The sequence below is a fragment of the Pelobates fuscus genome, chromosome 9 (assembly GCF_036172605.1).
Source record: "Pelobates fuscus isolate aPelFus1 chromosome 9, aPelFus1.pri, whole genome shotgun sequence".
Taxonomy (NCBI): domain Eukaryota; kingdom Metazoa; phylum Chordata; class Amphibia; order Anura; family Pelobatidae; genus Pelobates; species Pelobates fuscus.
The window spans coordinates 139,694,058-139,721,147 of NC_086325.1; the positions used below are offsets into that span (position 1 = coordinate 139,694,058).

The 27,090-nt window shown below is 43.2% G+C and overlaps 1 protein-coding gene across 5 annotated transcripts; it reads right to left on the minus strand.

The window, feature by feature from the left end:
* Positions 1-27,090, minus strand: SLC25A25 (solute carrier family 25 member 25). Of its 5 annotated transcripts, none has more exons than XM_063432554.1 (11): positions 26,691-27,090; positions 6,451-6,577; positions 5,944-6,031; positions 5,592-5,627; positions 5,340-5,451; positions 4,798-4,956; positions 3,299-3,451; positions 3,050-3,157; positions 2,761-2,928; positions 2,497-2,647; positions 1-2,295 (listed from the first exon to the last, which is right to left on the minus strand). In XM_063432554.1, the coding sequence occupies exons 1-11, from the start codon at positions 26,964-26,966 to the stop codon at positions 2,111-2,113; spliced, it is 1,563 nt and encodes a 520-aa protein (XP_063288624.1). In that variant the 5' UTR covers positions 26,967-27,090; the 3' UTR covers positions 1-2,110. The 5 variants fall into 5 exon arrangements, with proteins under 5 accessions (XP_063288624.1, XP_063288626.1, XP_063288627.1 ...); XM_063432556.1 differs by lacking the exon at positions 26,691-27,090 and adding an exon at positions 13,127-13,410; XM_063432557.1 differs by lacking the exon at positions 26,691-27,090 and adding an exon at positions 7,444-7,903.

Here is a 27,090-nt window from a genome sequence, read left to right on the forward strand (position 1 = left end):
TTTACCACAATATAAACAACTTTATTAAACGGATTCAAGTACAAGCACTTCTGGCAAGAACTATACAGATTCCGTTTACAACAGGCAGGTTTAGTATTGACGCAGAGTCTTTTTTTTGCATTGATTTTTGCTCAGAAATCTCTAAACACATTCAGAATTTTTGGGAGCAGCAGAACTGAAAAAAACGATCTAACAGGCAATAACAGCAGGTTGCAATGGACACCATTACAATGTTACTTTGTAGATTGAGGTCAGACTTTTTCAAAGGAATGCTAAACGTATTTAACTTTGTTCTTTAATAGAAGTAAAGAAGTTGTCAGTAATTAAGACTTGCAGATAATTGGTAACCTCGTAGCTTATTAGGATCGAGGTATATATTTAAAGTGTCAGTGTTGGTAGACAAGTTATCTGCAGTTTCCCACAAGAATAAAATGTATTTAGTTATTGCCACATTTAAACCCACTGAAAATCCCAAATTATTGGGTGTGGATAGACATTTCCTGATGGATGGATTGTTAGGTTTTACTCAAGGAAGGTGTGTGACATTAGGATATAGACTGAGCAAGACATATCAGCAATCAGGGCAAAATTAAATTGTCAATATACAGGACCTCTGATAATGTAACTGAGGGGACCAAATGATGGTGAACGCTCTGCATTCCAATTATTAAAAGCAGCCATTGGGAACAAGAACCCAACTAGTAATATGAACATTAATGAAATTGGACGAGCTAGAATTAAGAGGAACATAATGAAGCAATGAGAACTGTGTAAAGCACCAAACCAACTCACTAGAATAGCAAAAATATTCTACTGTTTAAAGTGCAAAGTATCCTTGTGAGGTCTGAACTGTGCAGCGTAAAAACATCCCCTGCACACAATGACCTTGCTTACTCAGGTACTGACGTCAAGTGACCTCAGACTTTAATCTCTATTGCAATTAGCAGAAGGATTAAAGTCCGCAGTTTTAAAGAGAAAGCTTCATTTAAGGAAGAACATTAGAGCAGAGGTACTGTACCCAACTGCCTACAATCAGATCAGACACACGTAATCTCAGTGGATTACTCTAGCATAATAATAATAAAAAAATTAGTAAAATAAAATTAAAAGGCCACAATACTTTAGTTATAACTATAATGTCTGTAAAAATAGCAATGTTATTTTTCTTTAAATAAATAGAATAAATATACAGGCTAGGCAGTAAAAACAAGACAAAAATAAGGAATGGTAGAAATAATGTTCCACTCGGACACCGATACTGTGCAATAACCGCACTTATACGCTGTACAATTTTTTGTTTGGCCTTTATGAGGAAACCAGAACAGTGTAATTTCTGATCTCCCAATTGCTACAAGGCTGCTTTCTGCGGCCAGCTGTCTCAGTGCCAAGGAATCACAGCAGAGCTTCAGGGCAGAATGTCTGTCAGCCTGCAGGACACGTTGTCAAGGTGTTCCTACATAGAATACAGGTGTTTTAAAGTGTATGGAAATGGCAGATCCACCTGTGTTAAATGTTAGATGAATGGGCCAATCAAAAGAAAGGCCCACATCCAACCACATATTAAGTGGCAAGTAAAATAATTACTTCTATAAAAGGAAACCATTTAATGGAACTTTAGAACTTGCACTGTCCCAGGAGTCCTGAAGGCCAACAGATCCCATGGTCAAGACGCCTGTACATTTTTGATCAGCTGCATTTAGTAAATTATTTGTACTCCAACACAGATTCCACAAAAAGCAGTTGTAGGACTTGCGTTGGAGCAACTACAAACCAAAAAACATATAAAGGAAGGGATGAGATTTTGTAAAACAAATGAGCCATTAAACTTAAATCAAAAAGAAAAAATGTAAACAATGCTCCAGCTTAAAAGAAGCTACTGGGCCCCCATTGTAAAGGGGTGGAATGAAAGCAAGGGTCAGATTGGGCTGAGAGTTCGTAGAGCTCCGATGCACAGTCTCACTTCCTTCTGTTCGTGGATTATCACAGCTTTACTCCATCAGTCTTAGTGTTCAACGCATTCACAGAATGAAGACTGGACTTTTCACATCCAGGGAGTTAACAACCCAAGATTGCAGTCTATGGTCAGACAATTGCTTTCCGCTCCTTCACATCATCGGGATGTCACCCCAAGTGTGAGCTTCAGATTCTCATATACCACATAGCTGATGCTGACCGCGGGTATCACCTTCATGAAATTAGGGGCAAGACCCCGATACAGTCCAAAAGCCCCCTCCGTCTTTATGATGTGCTTGAAGAGGTTGCTCATTGATGATTGAGGGGCACCCTCAACTGAAGCTACAAAACAAAAGAGAATTCAATAAATGATCCACGTCCGAGTAGTAATTACTGGATAAACTGCAACATCGCAATCCACACCTTATAGGTTTACAAATTACTGGCCATTTTTAGCAAATCTTTACACTCATACTGGATCATGGACACAAGGGGGGGGGATTTTTTTTTTTTTTTTTACTTGAACCATCACTACAAACTCACCTTGTGCCTGCATTCGTGTTCTGACCAGAGCCAGGGGGTAGCTAGCCAGCTGTCCACACGTGCTGGATATTGTCCCACATGCCAGCAAGACAAAGACCCCAGGATCAGCACTGCTCGTGGCATACCTCTGCAGCCAGGCATTTTTCAGAGTCTGTGGGGGTAAGAAGAGTAAGGACATTAGTGTCAAGTCATAAGATTAATGCAATTATCTATCATTATGCATGCCCAACATTGCTACATGCATTCCAGACAAGGGAAACTTACTTCATAAACTGCCAGATCAATGCCAGCATATGGGATGATGCCCAACATATTGGGGACATATCCTTTGTAAAAAGCAGATACTCCTTCCTTCAGCAGGATCTTTTTGCCGCAGTCCAGCATGCCCTGATATTGCCCAGTCTTGCGTAAGGCCATCCGAGTTTTCAGAACCTAGAGAAAGGAAGAAAAAAATAAATAAAGGTTATCCGTATCAAATGACAATAAGCTGCCTGTGCCAAAATCCACATACACAAAACAATTATAATTAGAAACATCTATGAGACCCACACACCTCCATAGGATATATGCTACTTTGAGCAATCACACCAGCTAGAGATCCCGCAACAAGCCTCTCATGGATTCCAAGTGTTTCTTGGTCACTGCCAATAAAACGTTTAATCTGCAGGGAAAAAAAATAAAAAGTTAGTTTACCCACCACAGCACTACGCAATGGCTCAATTGCTTTAATGCGCCTTTAACAGCACATTAAACTGAAGTTTATTAACCAAAATGTCAAAACATCGACAAGCGTAGGCCTCACCTGCTCATATGCCATGAATTTGATTGCAGACTCGGGTCCAATTTTAATGACATTGATTCCGTTTCCTCTCCATAGTGAGCGCCATCCACCTTCGCGGAGCATGTGGGTGAAGCCTCCCACGATAGACATGTTGTTGCTGCGGGAAGCGTGCACCTAAAGGAAGCAAGCACAAGACGAAATGTGAGCAAAAGCTGAAGCTAATCCAGGTACAATGGGCTCCTAGATTGAAGGAAGAACATGTAATCTTAACAAGAATGTTTAATAAAAGGCTTTAACTTTGCAACAACGTGTGCTCTGAGAAAAATACGGATGTCAGAGCTGCCAGTGCGTCACAGCAGTAATACTTGTTCCAAAAACTAATTTCAAAGACGTACACAATTATCTCTAGAAGAACCGTGCTAAAACTAGTTTGGAGCAGTAATTACTCCGTGTGCTTAGGGATAGTGTCATAGGGCTGACACTAAGGGGGCTTTGCAAAAGAAAAAAAAAAAAATTATTATATGGTTTGAGTTTGGAAAACCCTTCTCCTTCTACAAAACACTAACTTATACCGTGCTGGCTTGCTTTGCTCCTAAAGCATTAGCGAAACCCGTTGTCAACACGTTCCCATGCGAATACAATCTTTCATTAGTCACAAACTAAGATCAGGAGAAAGACCATCAGTGACATATTGTGGAGTCTCATCCACATTCAAACTATCTTTGACAGTCAACTCTAAAATACAGGAGACTGCTTAATAGGAGTGCACAACCAAAAAAAAAATAAAAAAATCAAGCAATAAATGAAACACTACACGGTTATTCACTAAAGAATTCAAACTGAATATAAAAGTATTGCCAAAATAAATAAAAACAGTCAGCTTTACTTTCAGTTTGGCCATTTCAGCCTTAAATTTGAAATTTAGTTTAGCAAATAACCGTGAATGTGTGCACACAAAAGCACCATCTTTAAAAGTATATCTGTAACGTTAGAATTTTAAAAGTTGGGGCAGGTATTGCGTATTAGCACGCGCCCCCTTCTGTGTAGCTATGGTTTATACATAATATATACATACACACACACACACACACACACACACTAGACTAATGTGTCACCTTTCGCTGAAAAAGGTTAGAGCCAAGATATATTTGCCACAGCCAACTCGAGTTACAGTCACGGTACTTTAGAAAGGCATGTGACAGTGGCTGTCGATGGCACATGAAGCTCCAGACAGATGTGATTACATTACACAGTGTTCATCCTGCCAAGGTAGACCGTGGCCAAAAAGAACCTAGTTACATTCTCAGGGACAGAACTACTTTAACAAACAGACAACCTTTGCAGAACGAAGTCCACAATCCTAACCTTTTACCCATGTAATAAAGTTTGCACAATTGTCCTTTACAACGGATTGCAAAGTGTTGCGAAAGATTTTAATTTGCTTCAGTGAAGGATCCAACCTTTCGTGCTCACCAAAAATATATTTAATAAATTTAAAGATTAATAAGAACTATATATACCTGCATGAGTACTTTCAGTCTGTCCAGAGGGGCTGTACAGGTTCGCGAGACGGCACCCGCTCCACCTCCAGCAACCAAGTGTCTCCACCACATCCCCGTTTGAATCTCCTCCACTGTGAACTCATCGGGTACAATCAGGTTCTCTCCTACATCAAATATCTGAATGGGAAGAAGAGAAATCTGATCATCTGTTTGACTTTGTGTTTCCAGCCAATAAGTGTAACCCATGCTTCTCAATACAAGTAGAACAGGGAACTGCTAAATCGTGTGTTTTATAGCCAGATTCTTTTGTGGGGCTTGTCCATGCATTACATATCTGATTGCACAAGTCTGAATTTACATAAGTCTACAACACGCTGTGCACTGGTAGCTGCAGGCGGGTGGAATAAACCAGTATAGGCTGAGAAAAACCAGCCACACGCAGCGTCCCATTTTTTGTAAAAGATCTTTAATGTTTGCCCCTTAACCACCCACCATTACCATAACCAGTGCAAAGTAATTTCTAGCAGCGTGAACTACAAATAAATGTTATGGATTCTTACGGTAGAATGTTTCCAGTACAGAATGATCTCTGGGATGTTTTCAGCAGGATGCAAGAGATGGTAGTCTCTCCACTCGTTCCAGTCTATTGTCATTGTTCCATTTTTATCCATGCTGTAAAAGAAAAGAAGGAAGAGTCTCAGGAATGTACAAAGAAGTAACCGCAGAACAAGATGGGGAAACGAAAAAAAAAAAAAAACACCAAAAAACACACAAGACAGGGTGGGATGGAGACAAGCGGAAAACATACTTACTGGGCAACCGGTCCCCATCGGTGGCCCGTCCTAATTCTGACAGTCACACAGACAGAAGCAAAAGGAAAAGACAGCACAAGTGAGACCGTTACTCCTTCCAAGATATTTTCTTAGTCAAATACTTTGTCACTTATTTTACAAGAAATAGGCAAAAAAATATATATGTTTAAGCATTCCGGTAATGCATACCAGAACAAATATCTGGTGCAGTCAGGTTTATGAAGGTACTGCTGCTCTCCTGGAAGGTATCCCACATAATGCAATACAGCAACATGAACCGTGCACACAACACACAGACTACATAAGGAGAGGGGGAAACAAGGCTGAATTGACACAAGGCTGTCACACTCACCTCTTCAGGATCTTCTCTGCTTGCTGCTCTGAGATATTCGTTCCCAAATCTCTGAGGGACTGCATTATCTCCTGGGCATCAATTCGTCCTTAGATATTAGAAATCAGAGGTCAGTTTTAGGAAGTCAAAATTACAACAAAGGTGGGAATTCTAACGTTCAGTGAGGACACGCGGACGGGGCTTTTACAATAAGCTTTTAACCTGATCAGTAACAGAGCTGTAATTTATGTTGAAACCCAAACTTAGAGAAGAAACTTTGAGGAGGAGAGGGGTGAAGGGAAAAATAAAGTCTGAGCAGGTTGCACATGCCCCCACGTTAAAGACAAACCTTCCTATAAAAGGGGCATAAGACACAATTCATTAAATCATTTGAGATGCAGATCTAAATGTTTCATAACAAACGGCATCTGACAAGGCTCCAATACTAAAGCTGTGATCCGATCACTGATGCGGGTGACATGTAATATTAATGAATTACAGTGGCACTTGCAGTTTCTTTTTACTAACCATCATTCTTCTTGTCCAAGCTCCTGAAGACCAGTCGCAGTTTCTTCTCGTGATCACGAAGGTAGTGCACAAACTCTTCAAAGTCCAGCTGTCCATCCTGGTCTTTATCACCAGCTTTCACGATTTTCTGTGGGAGAAAACACAAAAACGAATAAAATTCAAAAATCGAATGCAGTTTTGTTGAGGGAAAAAAAAAAAAAAAAACCAAACAAAAGAAATCTTTCAAGAGGGATCAAAGTCTGCTACGTGTCTATTTCTAGACCAAGCAGGGGAAAACTGGATGTAGCAGACAATAAAATACTTGAGTCAAACACAACATAGGTGCTGGCTCAAAGGATAAGCAAACAGCACCTGAGAGAAGAGAAAGAAGGAAGTTGGGGGTTGCTACAATAATATAGACCCATTATTTATCAGGAACCAGTTAGAATGCTATTGTACACAGTGGCAAATAGTCACAAAAGGGTTAAATAGACAAGGAGAAGAGAGTTGTACAGTGACCTTTGTAAAGTGTCTACACTGCTGTCATAGGACTCCCTAGGGACTCAAAGTGCTAACAACGCTAAAGATAGTCCGGGTGTATGACATGAGACAGAGCTGGCAAAGTACCAGTGATTTCATAATTCAACTGCAGAATATTTCTACCACACAGACGGGACAGAGGGTGCATTAGGAATCAATCAGGATCCTTCCAAAATAATATTCACACTTCAACTAAGTACATAAAATATTTTATAGAAAGAAAGCAACTGGCACCAAAAAAAATTAGTTAATAGAGGCATACAAAAATAGTTAATAAAAGTCACCAACAGCGATTTCAGTCTGAAGAGCTAATTTTTAAGGCCAAAATAAGATAAAAAAAAAAAAATATTCCCCAGATCTGCTCAAGTCACAGCTTGCCTATTTATCCCTGATTTTTTTCAACTCTGTTTTTAAAATCACTATGATTCCATGTTTAGTGTTAGGGGCACTGGGTAAACCCAAATGCACACTGACCTGTCTCCACTGACGGTAGGTGTAAAATTCCTGCGATGGGATAAAGAGACTGAGTCTAAAGATAGATTTCAGTTCCGAAGGGAGTCCCTCTGACTCAAAGCACTGGAATTCAGCTTGAGACTGGTCAGGCACAGGCACATAAAGACTTAGACAAAGCATCCTGGAGGTGCCGATCACACCTGCACAAGCTAATAGCACTGTGTCTTTCTCCGTAGAGCTGTTTGTTCCATGTAATCCAAATGCAAAAAGCCGGCAAGTAACCCAAAACCTACAGGTGGCTGCTGTGCACTGCTATTGGCTGTGTTCGACCGGCCTCCTCCCATAGAAAAGAACAGTTAAAAAGCCCAGCCTTCCAAATGCAGCCAATCCACTTAGAGGCACGTCTGTAAAGTGCCAGAGAGAATCTTGTGTAGCTGTCCAACTTGTACAGTGACATTAATAACAGGGAGCGGGTGACAGAGGAGGAAGCACCCAGCAGAAGGGGGGGGGCACCCCTGTGACTGTAACAGGAGAAGGGTAATAGGGATTTATATGTTAAGAGTGAATCTTTAGCATTTCAGCAGTTAAGAGCTCAGATAGCCTACTTTCCCCTCCTTCTGTGGGAGCAAAATACCCGGGAAAGCTTACTGTAGCAAACACTGCATATTAAGCAACGACTCCTGTCTTAAAGCTATAAGATTATACATCTCACACTGGGCAGTAAGTGTTCATACAGGTTCACTAACAATGTTCAGTAATACAGCCAAAAATTTAACTTTTTACTACAATAGATTTAAGGAGCAAAAATGGGACGTAGTAAATTCAAGACTAAGGAACCATGCAATAACATAGGATTACCAATTTGATACGCACGTTGATCGTGAAAGCATGCCACGACTCCTCGCACGATTAGGATACTGTGAGGATACTGGAGGGATTTCCCAGCTCTAGAAGCAAAGGACAGAGGTGGCCTTGAAGCTTCACATACAATCTAAAGTCTCTAATGTTATACAGACCACACAAAAAGTGGCATGCTACTGCTACAAGTCTGTAGAAGACAAAGTTTGCTTCCTTGTCTATGCAGTTTACAGCTGGTAAATCCCACAATGCTCTCAATTCAATCCCAGAATGCAATGCACACAGTATTCTTGGATGCACATGTACTTCAATGACCAGCATAACTATATCTCTAGGTCACAGTAAAGGCACATTTTAAAAATGTTGAGTCTCAAAATAAATGCCATCACAGTATAAAGCAAATAAATGGTTTCTGCCCTCAAGCCATAATTTCACTCAAATAGGAAAATTGGAGCGCCTCAGAGAGCTGGTAGTAGACATACAGTGACTATGGTCACCCAAATCAGAGCCTGGCTAAGGTTTGGCTCAGACTGTGTGCGGGGATTTCTGCAGTGAGTATTGAGTTATGTACGTCTAATGTAACCTGCATCCTGGAGCTGGAAGGATCTTTGATGGTGAAGTAGATAATCACAGTTGCACGCTGTAGTTAAAGGACCACTATAGGCACACAGACCACTTCAGCTTAATGAAGTGGTCTGGGTGCCAGGTCCTCCTAGGATTAACCCTTTCTGCTGTAAACATAGTTTACTTTAGGGTTAATCCAGCTTCAAGTGGCTGTCTCATTGACAGCCGCTAGAGGCGCTTCCGTGCTGCTCACTGATTTTCAGTGAGAAGACGCCAGCGTCCATAGGAAAGCATTGAGGATGCTTTCCTATGGACTGACTGAATGCGCGCGGCTCTAGCCGCACATGCACATTCAGCCGATGACAGGAAAGGAGGAGGAGTGTCTCCAGCACCTCGTGAGCCCGGCGCTGGAGAAAGGTAAGTGTTTAACCCCTTCCTCTCCATCCAGCCCAGCGGGGGTGGGGCCATGAGGCTGGGGGGCACCCTCAGGGCACTATAGTGGTCCTTTAGCTCAATGATAAGAGGAAGAGCCACTAAAAACAAAACTCAATATTTTAGCTCTTGGACCGCCATTCGAAGGTAAGATGCTTTACAGCAAAAAGCCACAGGATACTGCTTCACAAATTACATTTATAAAAAAAAAATTCAAAAATTGTTTCAGGGAAAATACAAGGCAAAAGCAGCACAGAATGAGCTGACTGGAGAGTTTATGCCCAACATTGCTATCAGTGACATTTCAATCTTTTTTTGATTTGGTAAAAATCATCCAACTTATATGGACTGACGTTTGGACGAGAGTCTCCACACCGGACTATGGATGACTGGCTACAATTAAGGTACAATGACCGTTATTGCACGAGTCTTAGTAATACTTTTGTACAAGCCATGCTTTGACTGGATTTTTTCAGTTAAAAATAAAAAAAACAAAAAACACATTCAGACGCAAACAAGCAGCCTTCAAATTACAAGACCGCTGGTAATGAATTCCACAGTTAAAGAAATTAAATCCAGGCTGCTCACCACCTGTCCCAAGGTTTTGTGGTTTGTCTGTCTCAACCAACTATACGTTATTCCATGCATCTACAGCTTTCTGGGAGTATTTTCCGCGATCCCACCTACGTTTAGGTCTTTATGTACGAACGACACTAGAGAATACATTGCTCTAAATGTATTAATTACTGCAGTTCATTCTCTACAGCAGGATCACTCCAGAGGTTGTGGACTTTATCTCCCATGATGCTTTGCCAGCATTACGACTATAGGAGCATTATGGGAGATGTAGTCCGAAACATTTGGTGTACTGAAGGTTGCCTACCCCAGCTCCACAGTATCTATAAGATGTAGAGCAAAAAGCAGAGCACAAGCGAATACGGAGAACGGGCAGCAGCTGAAATAGCCTGCCCTTCGGTGGGTCCCCGCTCAGTTCTCAAGCAGGGTCTAAAAGGCCACTAGAGCAGGAGATAAGAAATTCTAGATTAAACAGACTATGTGCAATACGAGAACCTAAAATATCTAGGTTCTTTTTCAGAAAGTTTTTAGCAAGGCTGTGCAAGTCATATGCAAGGAGGTATGACAAGGACTGCATAAACAAAATAATTTTAAAAAGATACTATATAGTAACCAAAACACTACAGCTTAAAGAGACTCTCTCCAGTGTCAGGAAAACAATCCATTTTCGTGGCACTGCAGGCCTCCCTCTCCCTCTCCCTCCCACCCCCCCAATCCCCGGTTGCTGAAGGGGTGAAAACCCCTTCAGTAACTTACCAGACGCAGCGACTATGTCCCACGTCGCTGCTTCTACCTCCGCCGCTCCTCCCAGTTATTGCTTCGGCCGGTGGGCAAGACTGACCCCGCCCACCAGGGAAAACTAATGCGCATGCATGCTAATGCCGCGCGCGCATGCATTAGAGCTCCCCATAGGAAAGCATTGAAAATGCTTTCCTAAGGGGAAATGAGCGACGCTGGAGGTCCTCACACAGGGTGAGGACGTCCAGCGAAGCTCTAGCACAGATTTCCTGTGCTAGGGACACGGAAGTGCCCTCTAGTGGCCGTCTAGTAGACAGCCACTAGAGGTGGAGTTAACCCTGCAAGGTAATTATTGCAGTTTATAAAAAAAAAAAAAAACTGCAATAATTACACTTGCAGGGTTAAGAGTAGTGGGAGTTGGCACCCAGACCACTCCAATGGGCAGAAATGGTCTGGGTGCTTGGAGTGTCCCTTTAATGTATTGGTTCTGGTGTCTATAGCATGTCCCTGCAGGCTCAGCAATGTAAACGCTGCCTTTTCAGAGAAAATGCATTGTTGACATTGCTACCTAGTAACACCTCTAGGTGCAGTCACTCAAGCGGCCACTGAGGTGCTTTCGTGGTCAGTGCTGCATTGTGTGCAGCACCTAAGTTCAGCGTTTCTACGCTCTACATGAAGAGGCTGAACACTCCCCCATAGAGATGCATTGATTCAATGCATTTGAAGAGATGCTGGTTGGTGCAGCATGGTGTTTTGCAATAGTCTCCCAAGCATTGGATTGGCCAAGATCATCAAGATTGAGGATCTCAGCCGTGGAGGTGGGGCCAGCAGCAGGGAGACTAGCGTGGCGATGGGAGAAAACGAAAATTAAGGGACACTATAAGGAACCCAGACCAATACAGCTCATTGAAGTGGTCTGGGTGTACTGTTCCTGCAATAGTAATTTATTGCAGTTATTGAGAAACTTCAACAATTCCGATCCAAGGTTAACTGCACTTCATGTGGCTGTCTATCAGACAGCCACTAAAGGAACTTCCAGGTAGTTAGGCGACTTTTGGTCACCTGACGCTGGACGTCCTCACGCTATTCATGTGGACATCCAGCATCACCCAAAAGCCCATAGGAAAGTATTACACAGTGCTTCCCTATGGGGGCTGTCCTAATGCACTCCCCGATGTCAGCAAAGGCGAAGCCTGACCCAGCACCGAGGGACATTGGCGCTGGATTCGCGTAAGTGACTAAAAGGGTTCTGGGCTGCAGGGTGGGGCACTATAGGTAGCTATAGTGCTAGGAATACAAATTTGAATTAATAGCCTATAGTTTCCTTTTAAATACCCGTTAACTCCATTCTGACCAAATAGGTCAGGGGTAGCAAATCTTTGGCACTCCAGATGTTGTGGACTACATCTCCCATAATGCTCGTACAGCCATAATACTGAGAGCATCATGGGATGTGTAGTCCAAAACATCTGGAATGCTGAAGGTTGCCCACCACTGAAAAAAGGTAGTCCAGCACTATAGTGTTAGGAATACTTGTTTGTATTCCTAACACCATAGTGTTCCTTAAACTCCTAAATGGGAGATAAGCAGGGAGGCTGCTAGTGCATGATCGACACACCAGAACATTTTCAATCTGAAGTTGTTTTGATGCCTAGTGCACTTTCCACATTCTCCAGGGCAGCAGATGACTGATGGCATGCAGTCATGAAAAATGTGTGAAAACAAGTATTTGAGCAGAAAACAAGTCAATTACATCAGGTGTGTGATAAAATACTCAGAAAACAAGTTCTTATGTCACTGGACCAAAGGGATCGTTCAGCATGGGACAAGAGAACACTGTGTTCATAGAAATTAACACATGACAACACATGCAAAAACAAAAAGGTCCCAAACAGCGGCAGGGGGAGGAAACATAGTAAGGAACAGACCGGTAGGAAGCAGCAAAGCAGGTGTAAATAACCGACACAGACGTGTTATTTTCTAGGAACATTTCACACATGAGGTAGATACACTAAACCAGTACAGGACTGTGAACTGTAAAGTTCTTTCAATCAAAACTGGAACAAGCCTCGGGTCACGAGATGGAGTTAATAATTAGGAGATGAAACCACTATGATGCAAGATAATCATGATTTAGGCAGGTGACAGGTAAGATCTAGAAGCTGCCAAGTCCACGTGCACCAGTGAGGCTATCAGGAAATGCTCCAGAGCAGAAGCACAGCCAAATAAATTAAACTGCTTTTATAAATTATGGACATTGGTCTTCATTCCGGTCATCGAGGCAGAGCACGGAGGAACAAGCTGTGCCAGTCAGGTCTCTAAAAGAAAGTTTCAGCTCTTAGAATTGAGATAAAGATCTGCCCTAACAATGAATTCCTGCTAGAACTATGCTGGGGGTGATTAGCATATCAAAGAGGAGCTTTTCCACACCCAGTGTACAATACAACTACCAGCAAAACTGTCATTGTACCTGCAACTGTAAAATTGGCATCCTTTATCTATATATTTGTATCCATGGATTACGGAGAAACGTTACCTTTTGTAAAAGTGTCTTGGGACCAACTAGCACTAGGATCATCTGCCCCTCTTCATGTGACAGAGGCTGATCTTGCAGATTTGACCTCTTTGTGTCCTTAGGGCTTGTGGGACTCTCTGTGGAGCCAGAGCCTTTGCAGGCCACCCAGGGTACGTACATTCTCAGGAGGTCCCAGAAAGACTGCATCAGGTCTGGCAGTTTTAGAAAGATGCTCAAATTAAAACACAAAAATAAAAACTCTTGGATTTACCAGTGTCTAAGTAAAGCATTGCTTCACAAATCGGAGAGATTAAAAATTTAAAAAAAGTAAATAAAATTCTACAGGGCAAACAAAACCCATATCAGATAGAGGCACGAATGTGACAGAGCTGCATATTGTAGAGTCACTGTGCAGCCCTAGAAGCCTGCGCTTTTCCCTCAATCAGCAAATGAACACGGCACATAACCAGAAGCTTTTCGTCTGCATTCACACTGCAGCAGGGTCTAGCCAATCACAGCCTTGGACATTACCATGTTCATTATTCAAACCAGTGAGCATCATTCAATTAGCAGGGAAATTCCTGCATGGCCCATCGTGAGAAACTGCATCACTTATTGAGTTTCATGTACAGGTGCCAGCCAATCGGCCTTTAACACGACGATAGTTAGAGTGCATCACATCTACTATGATAATACAGGGGGAAATAAAAATAAAGAAAAAAAAAAAAAAGTATTTATTTTTTCGTCATAACTTTATCTAGGCCTGCACTAAAAGACCAGAAGAGATTAGATTTTATCCCTCATCACAGGGGTGCCCAAAAAGGTAGAACCCCAGATGTTGTAGAACTATAACTCCCATGATGCTTTGCATGCCTTTAGAATGATGAGCATCATGGAAGCTGTAGTTTTAAGACATCTGGGGATCTACCTTTTGGGCACCCCTGCCTTATCCTCTATCACAGCTTATTCACTAAACAGTGAATAAATTCTAACTTTGCTGAATGTAGGTTAAAACAGAACTTGAAATATTTTGCAAATATATTAGAGAATATAATATATCTATCTATCAGGCGTGGCTATTTTGGTCTGTGTTTTACAGATTCATTGTTCTTTTCTGTGCTGAATGACTAAACTACCCTGAATCATTCAGTAATGAATCACACATTCGTGATCAGTGCGGAGAGGAGGCAGACAATGCTTGGTATGCAAGTCACAGAGCTCTTGCTGACAGAACCTCGCAGCAGCCCATTCATGGGAAGCCAGGCACCTACACAGCTTGCATAGTAATGAACGGGTTAAATGTCAGCAGGTAATATATCCTCCTCCATTTATAAATTTAAAGGACCACTCTAGGCACCCAGACGACTTCAGCTTAATGAAGTGGTCTGGGTGCCAGGTACCTCTAGGATTAACCCTTTTTTTTTTTTATAAACATAGCAGTTTCAGAGAAACTGCTATGTTTATAATGAGGGTTAATCCAGCCTCCAAATCCTCTAGTGGCTGTCTCATTGACAGCCGCTAGAGGCGCTTGCGTGATTCTCACTGTGAAAATCGCATTGTAAATGCTTTCCTATGCGACCGGCTGAATGCGAGCGCGGCTCCTGCCGCGCATGCGCATTCAGCCGATGACGTCGCGATCAAGATGGAGAGGAGGAGGAAAGCTCCCCGCCCGGCGCTGGAAAAAGAGGTAAGTTTAACCCCTTCCTCTCTCCAGAGCCCGGCGGGAGGGGGTCCCTGAGGGTGGGGGCACCCTCAGGGTACTCTAGTGCCAGGAAAACGAGTATGTTTTCCTGGCACTAGAGTGGTCCTTTAACAGGTTAGTCACAACTGTGGGGGAATTTAAAAAATATATATAGAATCAAAATTACATCAAATTTAGTTTTCAAGAAAGGTCTTAGCAACTACAAATTCATATTAAGATCTTTCTAAAAAAAAACATAACACTATCTCCAAAGTAAAGTCTTATAAAGAGAGGGGAGAAAATTAAAAATTACATTTTGATCAGAGTGTACAGCATTAACACTTTTCTACCTGGGCCAAAGTGGGAATGAAGGCACTACGTATTATAATATATAGACAAACCACTTCATTTGTCACAGTTAAGACTTGAACCTTGGGGGTACTAAAATACAGGATACATTGGGTCTCTGAATATTGCCAATAATACTTGCATTTTGCACTATAACCAGGCACTGGCTAAATGAGCTGCAGTAGTTTATAGCCATAAAGAATGATAACTGAGATACCTTCGTTCATTCACCAAGGTAAGCTTGTAGACCAGATTAGCCCACTAAACCGTGTGGAGATACAGACCGCACACTGTAGCTTTGGAGAGCATGAAAAGATGATTGAGGGCAACAAATACAAATCCGCAAGGTGGAAATGTAAAAGTGTGTTAATAGGATGGCAAAGGGATTCAAATGAAGAAGGAAGGACAAAGAACATTACCAGAGCTTATCTTCTGTAAACTAGACATTGTGATCCATAACCCAAACAAGAGAGCAAACCAGACCAAACCCAGAGGCCTGCCAATGACCTTTGCCAATCTAAGGCAGGGCTTGATAACTTCTCTAGAACCAAAAGGAGACAGCACCAAGATAAGACTATTTTCTCACACTCCCACCCGCAACTTATTAGTCAGTGCATAAAAACAAAACAAAAAAACAAACAGCAATGTTGGCAGAAACACACAAATCTTCCTTTTCAGCCATGAAATTGAAAGCAAGAACAGGCTTATTTACTAAAGTGTGAATTGTCAAAGTGAAACAAATTTTAGACACCTTAAAGGAACACTATGGTCACCATAACCACTACAGCACAATGTAGTGGCCATAGTGCTTGGATGGCTCCTTTAACTGGAGAGAGGGGAGAAAAAAAAAAAAACTCCATACAGTTTGCTGAAGCATTGTGTGTGGAGTCTGTCACTTTTGTTTGGACAGTTAAAGAATTCTATCGTTTGGGGCAGAAAGAAAATTCCCTTGCTGTCAATCAGAAAGCCAGAAATGTTTCCTTCCGCCTCAGTTACCCCACAGAACTAACGAAAGTCGCAGGAGTGATTTCACATTGAACTGTAAGCTCGTTTAAGCAGGGTCCTGTAACTGTCTCATTTATTAAAGGGACACTATAGTCACCTGAACAACTTTAGCTTAATGAAGCAGTATGGGTGTATAGAACATGCCCCTGCAGCCTCACTGCTCAATCCTCTGCCATTTAGGAGTTAAATCCCTTTGTTTATGAACCCTAGTCACACCTCCCTGCATATGACTTGCACAGCCTTCCATAAACACTTCCTGTAAAGAGAGCCCTATTTAGGATTTCTTTATTGCAAGTTCTGTTTAATTAAGATTTTCTTATCCCCTGCTATGTTAATAGCTTGCTAGAACCTGCAAGAGCCTCCTGTATGTGATTAAAGTTCAATTTAGAGATTGAGATACAATTATTTAAGGTAAATTACATCTGTTTGAAAGTTAAACCAGTTTTTTTTTCCCATGCAGGCTCTGTCAATCATAGCCAGGGGAGGTGTGGCTAGGGCTGCATAAACAGAAACAAAGTGATTTAACTCCTAAATGACAGTGAATTGAGCAGTGAAATTGCAGGGGAATGATATATACAATAAAACTGCTTTATTTAGCTAAAGTAATTTAGGTGACTATAGTGTTCCTTTAAGTTCCCACTTTTATAATATTGTAAAGCGCTACGGAATAAGTTGTCGCTATATAAAGAGCCCCCTCATATCACACACACAGCTTGCTTTCTGGTATATGTACTGAATAGTCCTTTTTTGGGAGCAATTCAATCCATAGATTCACAGCACAAGTAACTGTAAAGGAGGCAGTATTAAGAGAACAGAAAGCAGGACTGACGGGAGCTCTCTAAGAGGGATTTACTTAGGTCCCTAGTGTCCGATAAAGGGACATCTCATACGGCACGTGACAGTACCTAGAATTTCTCTACTCTTTGAAGGCCCAAGGTATCGTGCAGATCAGCAGATCTTAGTGGGCGTTTTGGCATTTAAGGAATAAGGCGCTCATTCAGGTAACTGCGAAACATTCAGTGCTTTATGTCCTCATAACAAACAGCGATTTGTATGGTTAGCTAGTGGATGACATGGAAGGAAAATTCTGATTTCTTATTGGTGATGTATGTAAAGTTGAATAATGTGATATATAGTGAATTAGACACTAAGCAGAACGGTAAGTGCAAAGAAAAAAATAGTGGTTATTGAATAATTCTGTAGTCATGAGTAATTTTGCATGAATTAAACGAGCCATTTCTATAACCTTGCAAAGTAAATTCAATGTCTGTCTTGCACAAATGAATCCATTTGCAGCTGTGCATGGGTGTGACTGCTGTAAAATTAGCAGACAGAAAGCGAAGGCATAAACATTCTGATCAAGATATTTGCACGATCATTCAAACAAAACTGCTTCTTTGACATGAAACAGGAATAGTGAGAAAAAACATAAATTTTACTTACCGTAAATTTCTTTTTCCTGAAGATTAGAGGCAGTGCTTATACCACAGGGATATCCAATCTGGAGGGAAAAAACAGGCAGGCAAATCTCCAAACATTTAAACCCTCCCCTAATTACCTCCTTTCCCATAAGTAGCAGCTCCTCCTGATCATACCCAGAAAATACATAAGCCAAATAGCTGCAAAATTACTGAGTTTATTAGAAAAAAGGGGCGGGAATGTAGCACTGCCTCTAATCTTCAGGAAAAAGAAATTTACGGTAAGTAAAATTTATGTTTTTCCCTTCAGATTAGAGGCAGTGCTTATACCACAGGGATATAATAAAGCAGATCCTGAGGGCGGGTTCATTTCACTACAGCTTGAAGCACCTTGCGCCCAAAAGCAGCATCCTCCGAGGCCAGTATGTCCAACTTGTAGTGTCTTGAGAAAGTATGGAGAGAGGACCAAGTAGCAGCCGAACAAATCTGAGAGGGAGATGCAGCTGCTCGGAGAGCCCAAGACGTCGAAACCGCTCTAGTAGAGTGGGCCTTTATAGGGCCTGGATGTTCCATGCCATTCTTGGAATAAGCCAACAGAATACAATCCTTCAGCCATCTAGCCAGAGAACTCTTCGAAACCTTCATGCCTTTCCTAGTGCCTCTGAATAGGACAAAAAGACTATTATCCTTCCTGAAGGATTCCGTAGATTTTAGGTATTGTAAAAGACATCTCTTTACGTCTAGGCAGTGAAATTTGCTTTCCAAGGCATTAGATGGATTCTGACAAAAAGTCGGTAAGACCACTTCCTGGTTGACGTTCGAAACCGAAAAAACTTTAGGTATAAAAGAAGGATCGAGCTTTAGAACCACCTTGTCCTGATGGAAAACTAAAAAAGGAAAATTCGCCCGAAGAGCTTGAATCTCACAAATTCTTTTAGCTGATGTAATAGCCACCAAAAAGACAGTTTTTAACGAAATAATCTTCAGGGAAGCTTCCTCCAATGGTTCAAAGGGCGGCTCACAAAGCGCTGAAAGAACCAAGTTAAGATCCCAGGGAGGATAGGTTTCCCTAACATAGGGCACCAAACGAGTTAGAGCTCTGAAGAACCTCGAAATCAGAATATTAGAGGCCAAGCATCTGAGGGAGAAGAAACTGATAGCAGAAACCTGCAATTTCAATGAAGCAGGTTTAAGACCTTTAGCAAATCCCATCTGAAGGAAACTTAGAATCTTCTGGATGGATGCGGAAACAGGGTTGACTTTAAATCTACAACACCACTGACAGAATATCTTCCAAATTCTAGCGTAGATCTTTGAAGTAGATTCCTTGTTAGTTGCCAACAGGATCTTTATCACTTCAGTATCCAGACCGTTGCTCTCTAGAATCTGGCGTTCAGAAACCAGGCCGTCAAATGGAATCTTCGAAGGGTCGGCAGAGGCACCATGGCGTCCTCTAGTATTTCTCTTGAAAGTGGGAGCTTCCAAAATGTGGCCCCTGGAAAATTCAGGAGAACCGAGAACCAACTTCTTCTTGGCCACCATGGAAGGATAAGGATAATACGTACACTTTCCAGTCTTACTTTTTGAAGTATTCTGGGAATAAGCACTACTGGCGGAAAGGCATAAGCCAGGTTGAACTTCCATGGAACTGACAGGGCATCTATGATATCCGGCCTGTCTGTTGGATTTAGAGATGCAAAACGTCCTGTCTTCCTGTTCATTCTGGAAGCCATCAGATCTATCTCCGGAACACCGAAGCGGTCTGTGATGAACTTGAAAGTTCTGCATGACAGGGACCAATCTGCTTGTTTCAAATGATGCCTGCTCAGGGCATCTGCCACCACATTGAATTTCCCTGAAATGTGAACTGCTGAAATTGACATCAGGTGCACTTCTGACCACAGCATGATCATTGAACAAAGGCTTTCTAACTTTGTTGATCTCGTACCTCCCTGTCTGTTCAAATATGCCACTGTCGTTCGATTGTCTGAGCGGATTTGAATATGTCGATCTTTGATAAGCATCTGAAATGCCAAGAGTGCCATCCACACGGCCTTTAATTCCCTGAAGTTCGAGGAATTTTTCATATCCTTCTCTTGCCAGGACCCCTGCTTCTTGATGTCTCCCAGATGGGCCCCCCAGCCCAGGGCAGAGGCGTCTGTCGTAATTATAGTGAAGGACTTCATCCGGAATGACAGACCCTTGTGCAGGAATCGAGAAGATGTCCACCACTGCAGACTTCTCAAAGTTAGCTTGTTGAACCTCATAAGCCCATCCAGGCCGAGTTCCTGTCGATTCCAGACTTGCAGAATGTTTCTTTGTAGAGGTCTCATTCTGGATTTTGCCCAACCGACTGCCGGGATTGAGGCTGTAAACAGACCCAGTAAGCCCATGGCTTCTCTGATTGAAAACACAATTTTTCTTCTGAGATTCCGAATTAATCGCTTGATTTTTAGTTTCTTCTCTTCTGGCAGGAATATCTTCATTGCGATAGAATCCAAAATCAGACCCAGGAACTGGATCCTTTGAACTGGCACTAGTTCCGATTTGTTGAAATTTATTAGCCAGCCATGCTTTTCTAGCGATTCTATCGCTGTCCCCAGGTCTAGCTGTAGTTGACCTTGGGACTCTGCAATCAACAGCCAGTCGTCCAAATACGTTATGACAGAGATGCCCATACCTCTTAGAAAAGCTGAAACGACTACTAGCAGCTTTGTGAATACCCTGGGTGCTGATGACAGGCCGAAAGGTAATGCTCTGAACTGGTAATGTTTGATTACTGATCGGCAGCACACAGCGAACCTTAGAAGACTTTTGCTGGATTCTGCTATGGGCACATGAAGATAGGCATCTTTTAAATCCAGGGACGCAAACCAACTTTTTGGATGAATAAGCAGAGTAGCGGACTTTATTGTTTCCATGAGGAACTTCTTTTTGATAATCCACCTGTTTACGGCTTTTAGATCTAAAATGGGTCTGAACGAACCATCTGGCTTTGGAACCAAGAAAAGTCTTGAATAGGTGCCCCGAAAACTTTCCTTGAGAGGAACTTCTTCCACCACTCTTTTCAGTAATAGAGTCGATACTTCTCGCATCAGAGAGAGTTCCATCTCTAGAGAATGAACCTCGGAACATAGAAACATTTCCATTGGGGCTTGTGATAATTCTAGAGCGTATCCGTGTTTTATGACTGTGAGAACCCAGCGATCTGATGTTGTTCCTTTCCAGTGCTCTAGGAAGTGACTCAGCCTTCCACCCACAGGCCTGGCGTCATAACTTTTTATTTCTTCTGTCAGAAAATCTTTCCTTCTTCCTATAATCAAAGGCTTTTTTATGCTGACCCCTGAAATAGTTTCTACGAAAGGAACTTCTAAATGAGGGAAGCGACTCCGCTTTACGTCTTCTAAACTGCTTCTTAAATGATTCTGGTAAAGCTTTCCTTCCTTCCTTCATCTGTTTTAACAATTCATCCAGTTTTGAACCAAAAAGTCTTCCTGGTTCAAAGGATAGGTCACACAGTGAATTCTTAGATGCTGTATCTGCTGACCAATTTTTGAGCCAAAGCGCTCTTCTGGCGACTGTTGAAGTACCTATACTCTTGGCCGAAATTTTTAGGCTTTCTGCAGACGCATCTACCAAAAAATCAGATGCCATCCTGATATTCTTTAATAGCTTTACCGGGTCTTCCTTAGTTTCTCCCGTATAAACTTTTTCTAGTTCTTCCAACCAAAGTCTTTGGGCCTTGGCAACAGATGACCCCGTAATCAAAGCTTTAGCTTGGGCTGCAGAAGATATGAACAACTTTTTTAAGGAGGAGTCAATGCGTTTGTCCATGACATCCTTGAGCCCGCTTGTGTCTCCAATCGGTAAAGTAGTTTTCTTAGAGATTTGAGCAATAGGAACGTCCACTACAGGGACCGTATCCAGCTTACAGTCTTGTTCCGATGCTAAGGAAAAAGAGTTTTAAAATGTCTAGACAGAAACGGCTTGTGACTAGGGAATTTCCACTCTTTTAAAATCAATTCCTTAATCTGTGGGAGAAAAGGAAACACTTTGGACTTTTTCCCTGTTTCCTCAATTCCAAAAATGCACTGCACTTCTTTAATCAATTTCCCAATTGCTTCATCTGGGAAGGCAAACTCCTCATCTGAAGAATCACCACCTGAAATTTCCTCATACTCAGAACCACTAGTTACTGAACTAGTATCAGAAACTTCCCAAGATCTCAGTCTTTTCTTAGCATGTTTTACAACTTGCGAATCTTGGGCAACCGAGGCCTGGACTGACTGTAATGCAGCCGACTGCATATCCACAAATGTTTGCTGCATACTATGTTGCAACCAGCTGAGGAAAGTAGACATTTCTGTTCTTTTTGCTTCCTCTGAAGCTTCTTTAGAACACACTGAGCAAAGTTTCTTTTTATAACCATCTGGCATAGGTTGGCTACACACAGAGCAGATTAAATGCTTGGCTTTAGATGAACATTTCCCCTTTTCAGCAACTTTATCCAAATTTTCCGGATTAGACATACTGAAAAGAGAAAACAAAAAAGGGAAAACAATCAAATTTTTCTCCTTATCGATTCAGGCTAGGACCCATTTAATTAAAAACTTAATCAGTCTTACCTTAAATGGCCTGAGAGTGTGTTGGAGGGCAGGTGAGATAACACTCTTTACAACCGATCTGAGAGCTCCTGGCAAACAGAGGTTGCTGCTGGTAAATGCTCATATAAGTCCTGAAACCAAAGAGAACGCCCAGTTCAAATTTGGCGCCTGAATCAAGGTTCGCATTGCGCATGCGCATAGCGCTCCGCGACTCCCTAGTGGAACGCAACGCAACCTGTGTGTGCGTTCCACCGCAGGACTTCCCAACCGACGCACGCCTGCGTCCTTCGTCAGACCGGCACCTGGCACGGCATTAGACGGCAACATAAAACTTGAGGGACCACGCCGTCCGGCGTGTTAAAGGCTACTTACCCGGACATGAAGCAAGCAGTGCCCCCAGAGCCTCAGCCCTTCTCACCTGCTTCCTGGAGAACCTCCTGTCTAACCTCCCCTGCCGGAGGCAAGCAAAGAACTGGGTATGATCAGGAGGAGCTGCTACTTATGGGAAAGGAGGTAATTAGGGGAGGGTTTAAATGTTTGGAGATTTGCCTGCCTGTTTTTTCCCTCCAGATTGGATATCCCTGTGGTATAAGCACTGCCTCTAATCTGAAGGGAAAAATAGCTCTTGCACTCCAACTCTAGAAAATAAATGTACCTGGTGCTCTGGTTACATAGATAGAAAAATGGAACAAAATACCGGCACTCCAAGGCTTTAAATCCAAACAAATCTCTTTATTTAAACTCCAGTCAACGTTTCAGCTTGTCTACGAAGCTTTCATCAGGATATACCAGGATACCAGTATGTCCTGGTGAAAACGCCTTAGAGAAGCTGAAACGTTGACTGGAGTTTGAATAAATATATATATCTCCAACTGGACATTAAATGAATATAGAAAAAGCCAGGCCCCTCCATCACCGACTAGAAGCCCCCTCCCCCGCCTGTACAGTTAGTGTATATTGTATATAATCCCTCCCCCGGCCCCCCCTGTACAGTCAGTGTATATTGTATATAATCCCCCCCCCCCCCCCTACAGTCAGTGTATATTGTATATAATCCCTCCCCCGGCCCCCCCTGTACAGTCAGAGTATATTGTATATAATCCCTCCCCCTGCCACCCCTGTACAGTCAGAGTATATTGTATATAATCCCTCCCCCTGCCCCCCCTGTACAGTCAGTGTATATTGTATATAATCCCTCCCCCTGCCCCCCCTGTACAGTCAGTGTATATTGTATATAATCCCTCCCCCTGCACAGTCAGTGTAGTTTGTATATAATCCCTCCCCCTGCACAGTCAGTGTATATTGTATATAATCCCTCCCCTGCCCCCCTGTACAGTCAGTGTATATTGTATATAATCCCCCCGCACAGTCAGTGTATATTGTATATAATCCCTGCCCCCTGTACAGTCAGTGTATATTGTATATAATCCCCCCGCACAGTCAGTGTATATTGTATATAATCCCTCCCCCTGCCCCCCCTGTACAGTCAGTGTATATTGTATATAATCCCTCCCCCTGCACAGTCAGTGTATATTGTATATAATCCCTCCCCCTGCACAGTCAGTGTATATTGTATATAATCCCTCCCCCTGCCCCCCTGTACAGTCAGTGTATATTGTATATAATCCCCCCCCCCGCACAGTCAGTGTATATTGTATATAATCCCTCCCCCTGCCCCCCTGCACAGTCAGTGTATATAATCCCCCCCTGCCCCCCTGTACAGTCAGTGTATATTGTATATAATCCCCCCTGCCCCACTGTACAGTCAGTGTATATTGTATATAATCCCTCCCCCTGCACAGTCAGTGTATATTGTATATAATCCCTCCCCCTGCACAGTCAGTGTATATTGTATATAATCCCTCCCCCTGCCCCCCTGCACAGTCAGTGTATATAATCCCCCCCTGCCCCCCTGTACAGTCAGTGTATATTGTATATAATCCCCCCTGCCCCCCTGCACAGTCAGTGTATATTGTATATAATCCCTCCCCCTGCACAGTCAGTGTATATTGTATATAATCCCTCCCCCTGCACAGTCAGTGTATATTGTATATAATCCCTCCCCCTGCACAGTCAGTGTATATTGTATATAATCCCTCCCCCTGCCCCCCCTGTACAGTCAGTGTATATTGTATATAATCCCTCCCCCTGCCCCCCCTGTACAGTCAGTGTATATTGTATATAATCCCTCCCCCTGCCCCCCTGTACAGTCAGTGTATATTGTATATAATCCCTCCCCCTGCCCCCCTGTACAGTCAGTGTATATTGTATATAATCCCTCCCCCTGTACAGTCAGTGTATATTGTATATAATCCCCCCCCTGCACAGTCAGTGTATATTGTATATAATCCCTCTCCCTGCCCCCCCTGTACAGCCAGTGTATATTGTATATAATCCCTCCCCCTGCACAGTCAGTGTATATAATCCCTCCCCCTGCACAGTCAGTGTATATTGTATATAATCCCTCCCCTGCCCCCCCTGTACAGTCAGTGTATATTGTATATAATCCCTCCCTCTGCCCCCCCGTACAGTCAGTGTATATTGTATATAATCCCTCCCCCTGCCCCCCGTACAGTCAGTGTATATTGTATATAATCCCTCCCCCTGTACAGTCAGTGTATATTGTATATAATCCCTCCCCCTGTACAGTCAGTGTATGTTGTATATAATCCCTCCCCCTGTACAGTCAGTGTATGTTGTATATAATCCCTCCCCCTGTACAGTCAGTGTATGTTGTATATAATCCCTCCCCCTGTACAGTCAGTGTATATTGTATATAATCCCTCCCCCTGTACAGTCAGTGTATATTGTATATAATCCCTACCCCTGTACAGTCAGTGTATATTGTATATAATCCCTCCCCCTGTACAGTCAGTGTATATTGTATATAATCCCTCCCCCGGCCCCCCTGTACAGCCAGTGTATATTGTATATAATCCCCCCCCGTACAGTCAGTGTATATTGTATATAATTCCCCCCCCGTACAGTCAGTGTATATTGTATATAATTCCCCCCCCGTACAGTCAGTGTATATTGTATATAATCCCCCCCCCGTACAGTCAGTGTATATTGTATATAATCCCCCCCCCCGGCCCCCCTGTACAGTCAGTGTATATTGTATATAATCCCCCCCCCCGTACAGTCAGTGTATATTGTACATAATCCCTCCCCCGGCCCCCCCCCGTACAGTCAGTGTATATAATCCCCCCCCCCTACAGTCAGTGTATATTGTATATAATCCCCCCCCCGTACAGTCAGTGTATATTGTATATAATCCCCCCCGTACAGTCAGTGTATATTGTATATAATCCCCCCCCTTACAGTCAGTGTATATTGTATATAATCCCCCCCCCCCCGTACAGTCAGTGTATATTGTATATAATCCCTCCCCCGGCCCCCCTGTACAGTCAGTGTATATTTTATATAATCCCCCCCCCGTACAGTCAGTGTATATTGTATATAATCCCTCCCCCGGCCCCCCCTGTACAGTCAGTGTATATTGTATATAATCCCCCCCCCCCCCCGTACAGTCAGTGTATATTGTATATAATCCCCCGGCCCCCCTGCACAGTCAGTGTATATTGTATATACTCCCCTCCCCCGTACAGTCAGTGTATATTGTATATAATCCCCCCCGTACAGTCAGTGTATATTGTATATAATCCCCCCCGTACAGTCAGTGTATATTGTATATAATCCCCCCCCGTACAGTCAGTGTATATTGTATATAATCCCCCCCCGTACAGTCAGTGTATATTGTATATAATCCCCCCCCCCGTACAGTCAGTGTATATTGTATATAATCCCCCCCCCGTACAGTCAGTGTATATTGTATATAATCCCCCCCCCCCCCCTACAGTCAGTGTATATTGTATATAATCCCTCCCCCGGCCCCCCTGTACAGTCAGTGTATATTTTATATAATCCCCCCCCCCGTACAGTCAGTGTATATTGTATATAATCCCCCGCCCCCCCCCTCCCCCGTACAGTCAGTGTATATTGTACATAATCCCTCCCCCGGCCCCCCCTGTACAGTCAGTGTATATTGTATATAATCCCCCCCCCCCGTACAGTCAGTGTATATTGTACATAATCCCTCCCCCGGCCCCCCCTGTACAGTCAGTGTATATTGTATATAATCCCCCCCCCCGTACAGTCAGTGTATATTGTATATAATCCCCCCCCCCGTACAGTCAGTGTATATTGTATATAATTCCCCGCCCCCCCTGTACAGTCAGTGTATATTGTATATAATCCCCCGCCCCCCCTGTACAGTCAGTGTATATTGTATATAATCCCCCGCCCCCCCATGTACAGTCAGTGTATATTGTATATAATCCCCCTGCCCCCCCTGTACAGTCAGTGTATATTGTATATAATCCCCCGCCCCCCCTGTACAGTCAGTGTATATTGTATATAATCCCCCGCCCCCCCATGTACAGTCAGTGTATATTGTATATAATCCCCCGCCCCCCCATGTACAGTCAGTGTATATTGTATATACTCCCCTCCCCCGCCCGGTTGCTCACCCGGAGTTCCAGCTCTGTCCGGTGGACCCCGAGCCGTTTGAGGCCCACGGCCAGGTCGTTGATGCAGATGGCGCCATCTCTGTTGACGTCCAGCTCCTGGAAGAGGATCTGCAGCCGGCGCTCGTGCTCGGGCCCCCCGCACAGCGCTCCCCCGCACGGGTCGGCGGCGAGGGCTGCCGCCCGGGACTGGTGGGCCTCGTGCGCGAAGTGCGGCGGGTCACACTGGCAGAACACCCCGCTCAGCAGCGGCGACACCAGCGTGCGAGGGCGGGACATAGACGGAGCCGGCGTGACGGAGCAGCGGGTTCGGTTACAGGAATAGGGAGCGCGTTATCACCGCTTAATATCAAACACCACCGGTATATGGCGGCCGGAAACGCGTCACCACCACACCTCCCTG

Coding starts and splice junctions, on each gene's coding strand:
- SLC25A25 (XM_063432554.1), bottom strand. CDS start 26,966: ATGTCCCGCCCTCGCACGCTGGTGTCGCCGCTGCTGAGCGGGGTGTTC. Junction 6,578..26,690: donor GGACAGAGCTGGAACTCCGG/GTGAGCAACCGG, acceptor TTTCTCCCACAG/AAAATCGTGAAAGCTGGTGA. Junction 2,296..2,496: donor AACACGAATGCAGGCACAAG/GTGAGTTTGTAG, acceptor TTTGTTTTGTAG/CTTCAGTTGAGGGTGCCCCT.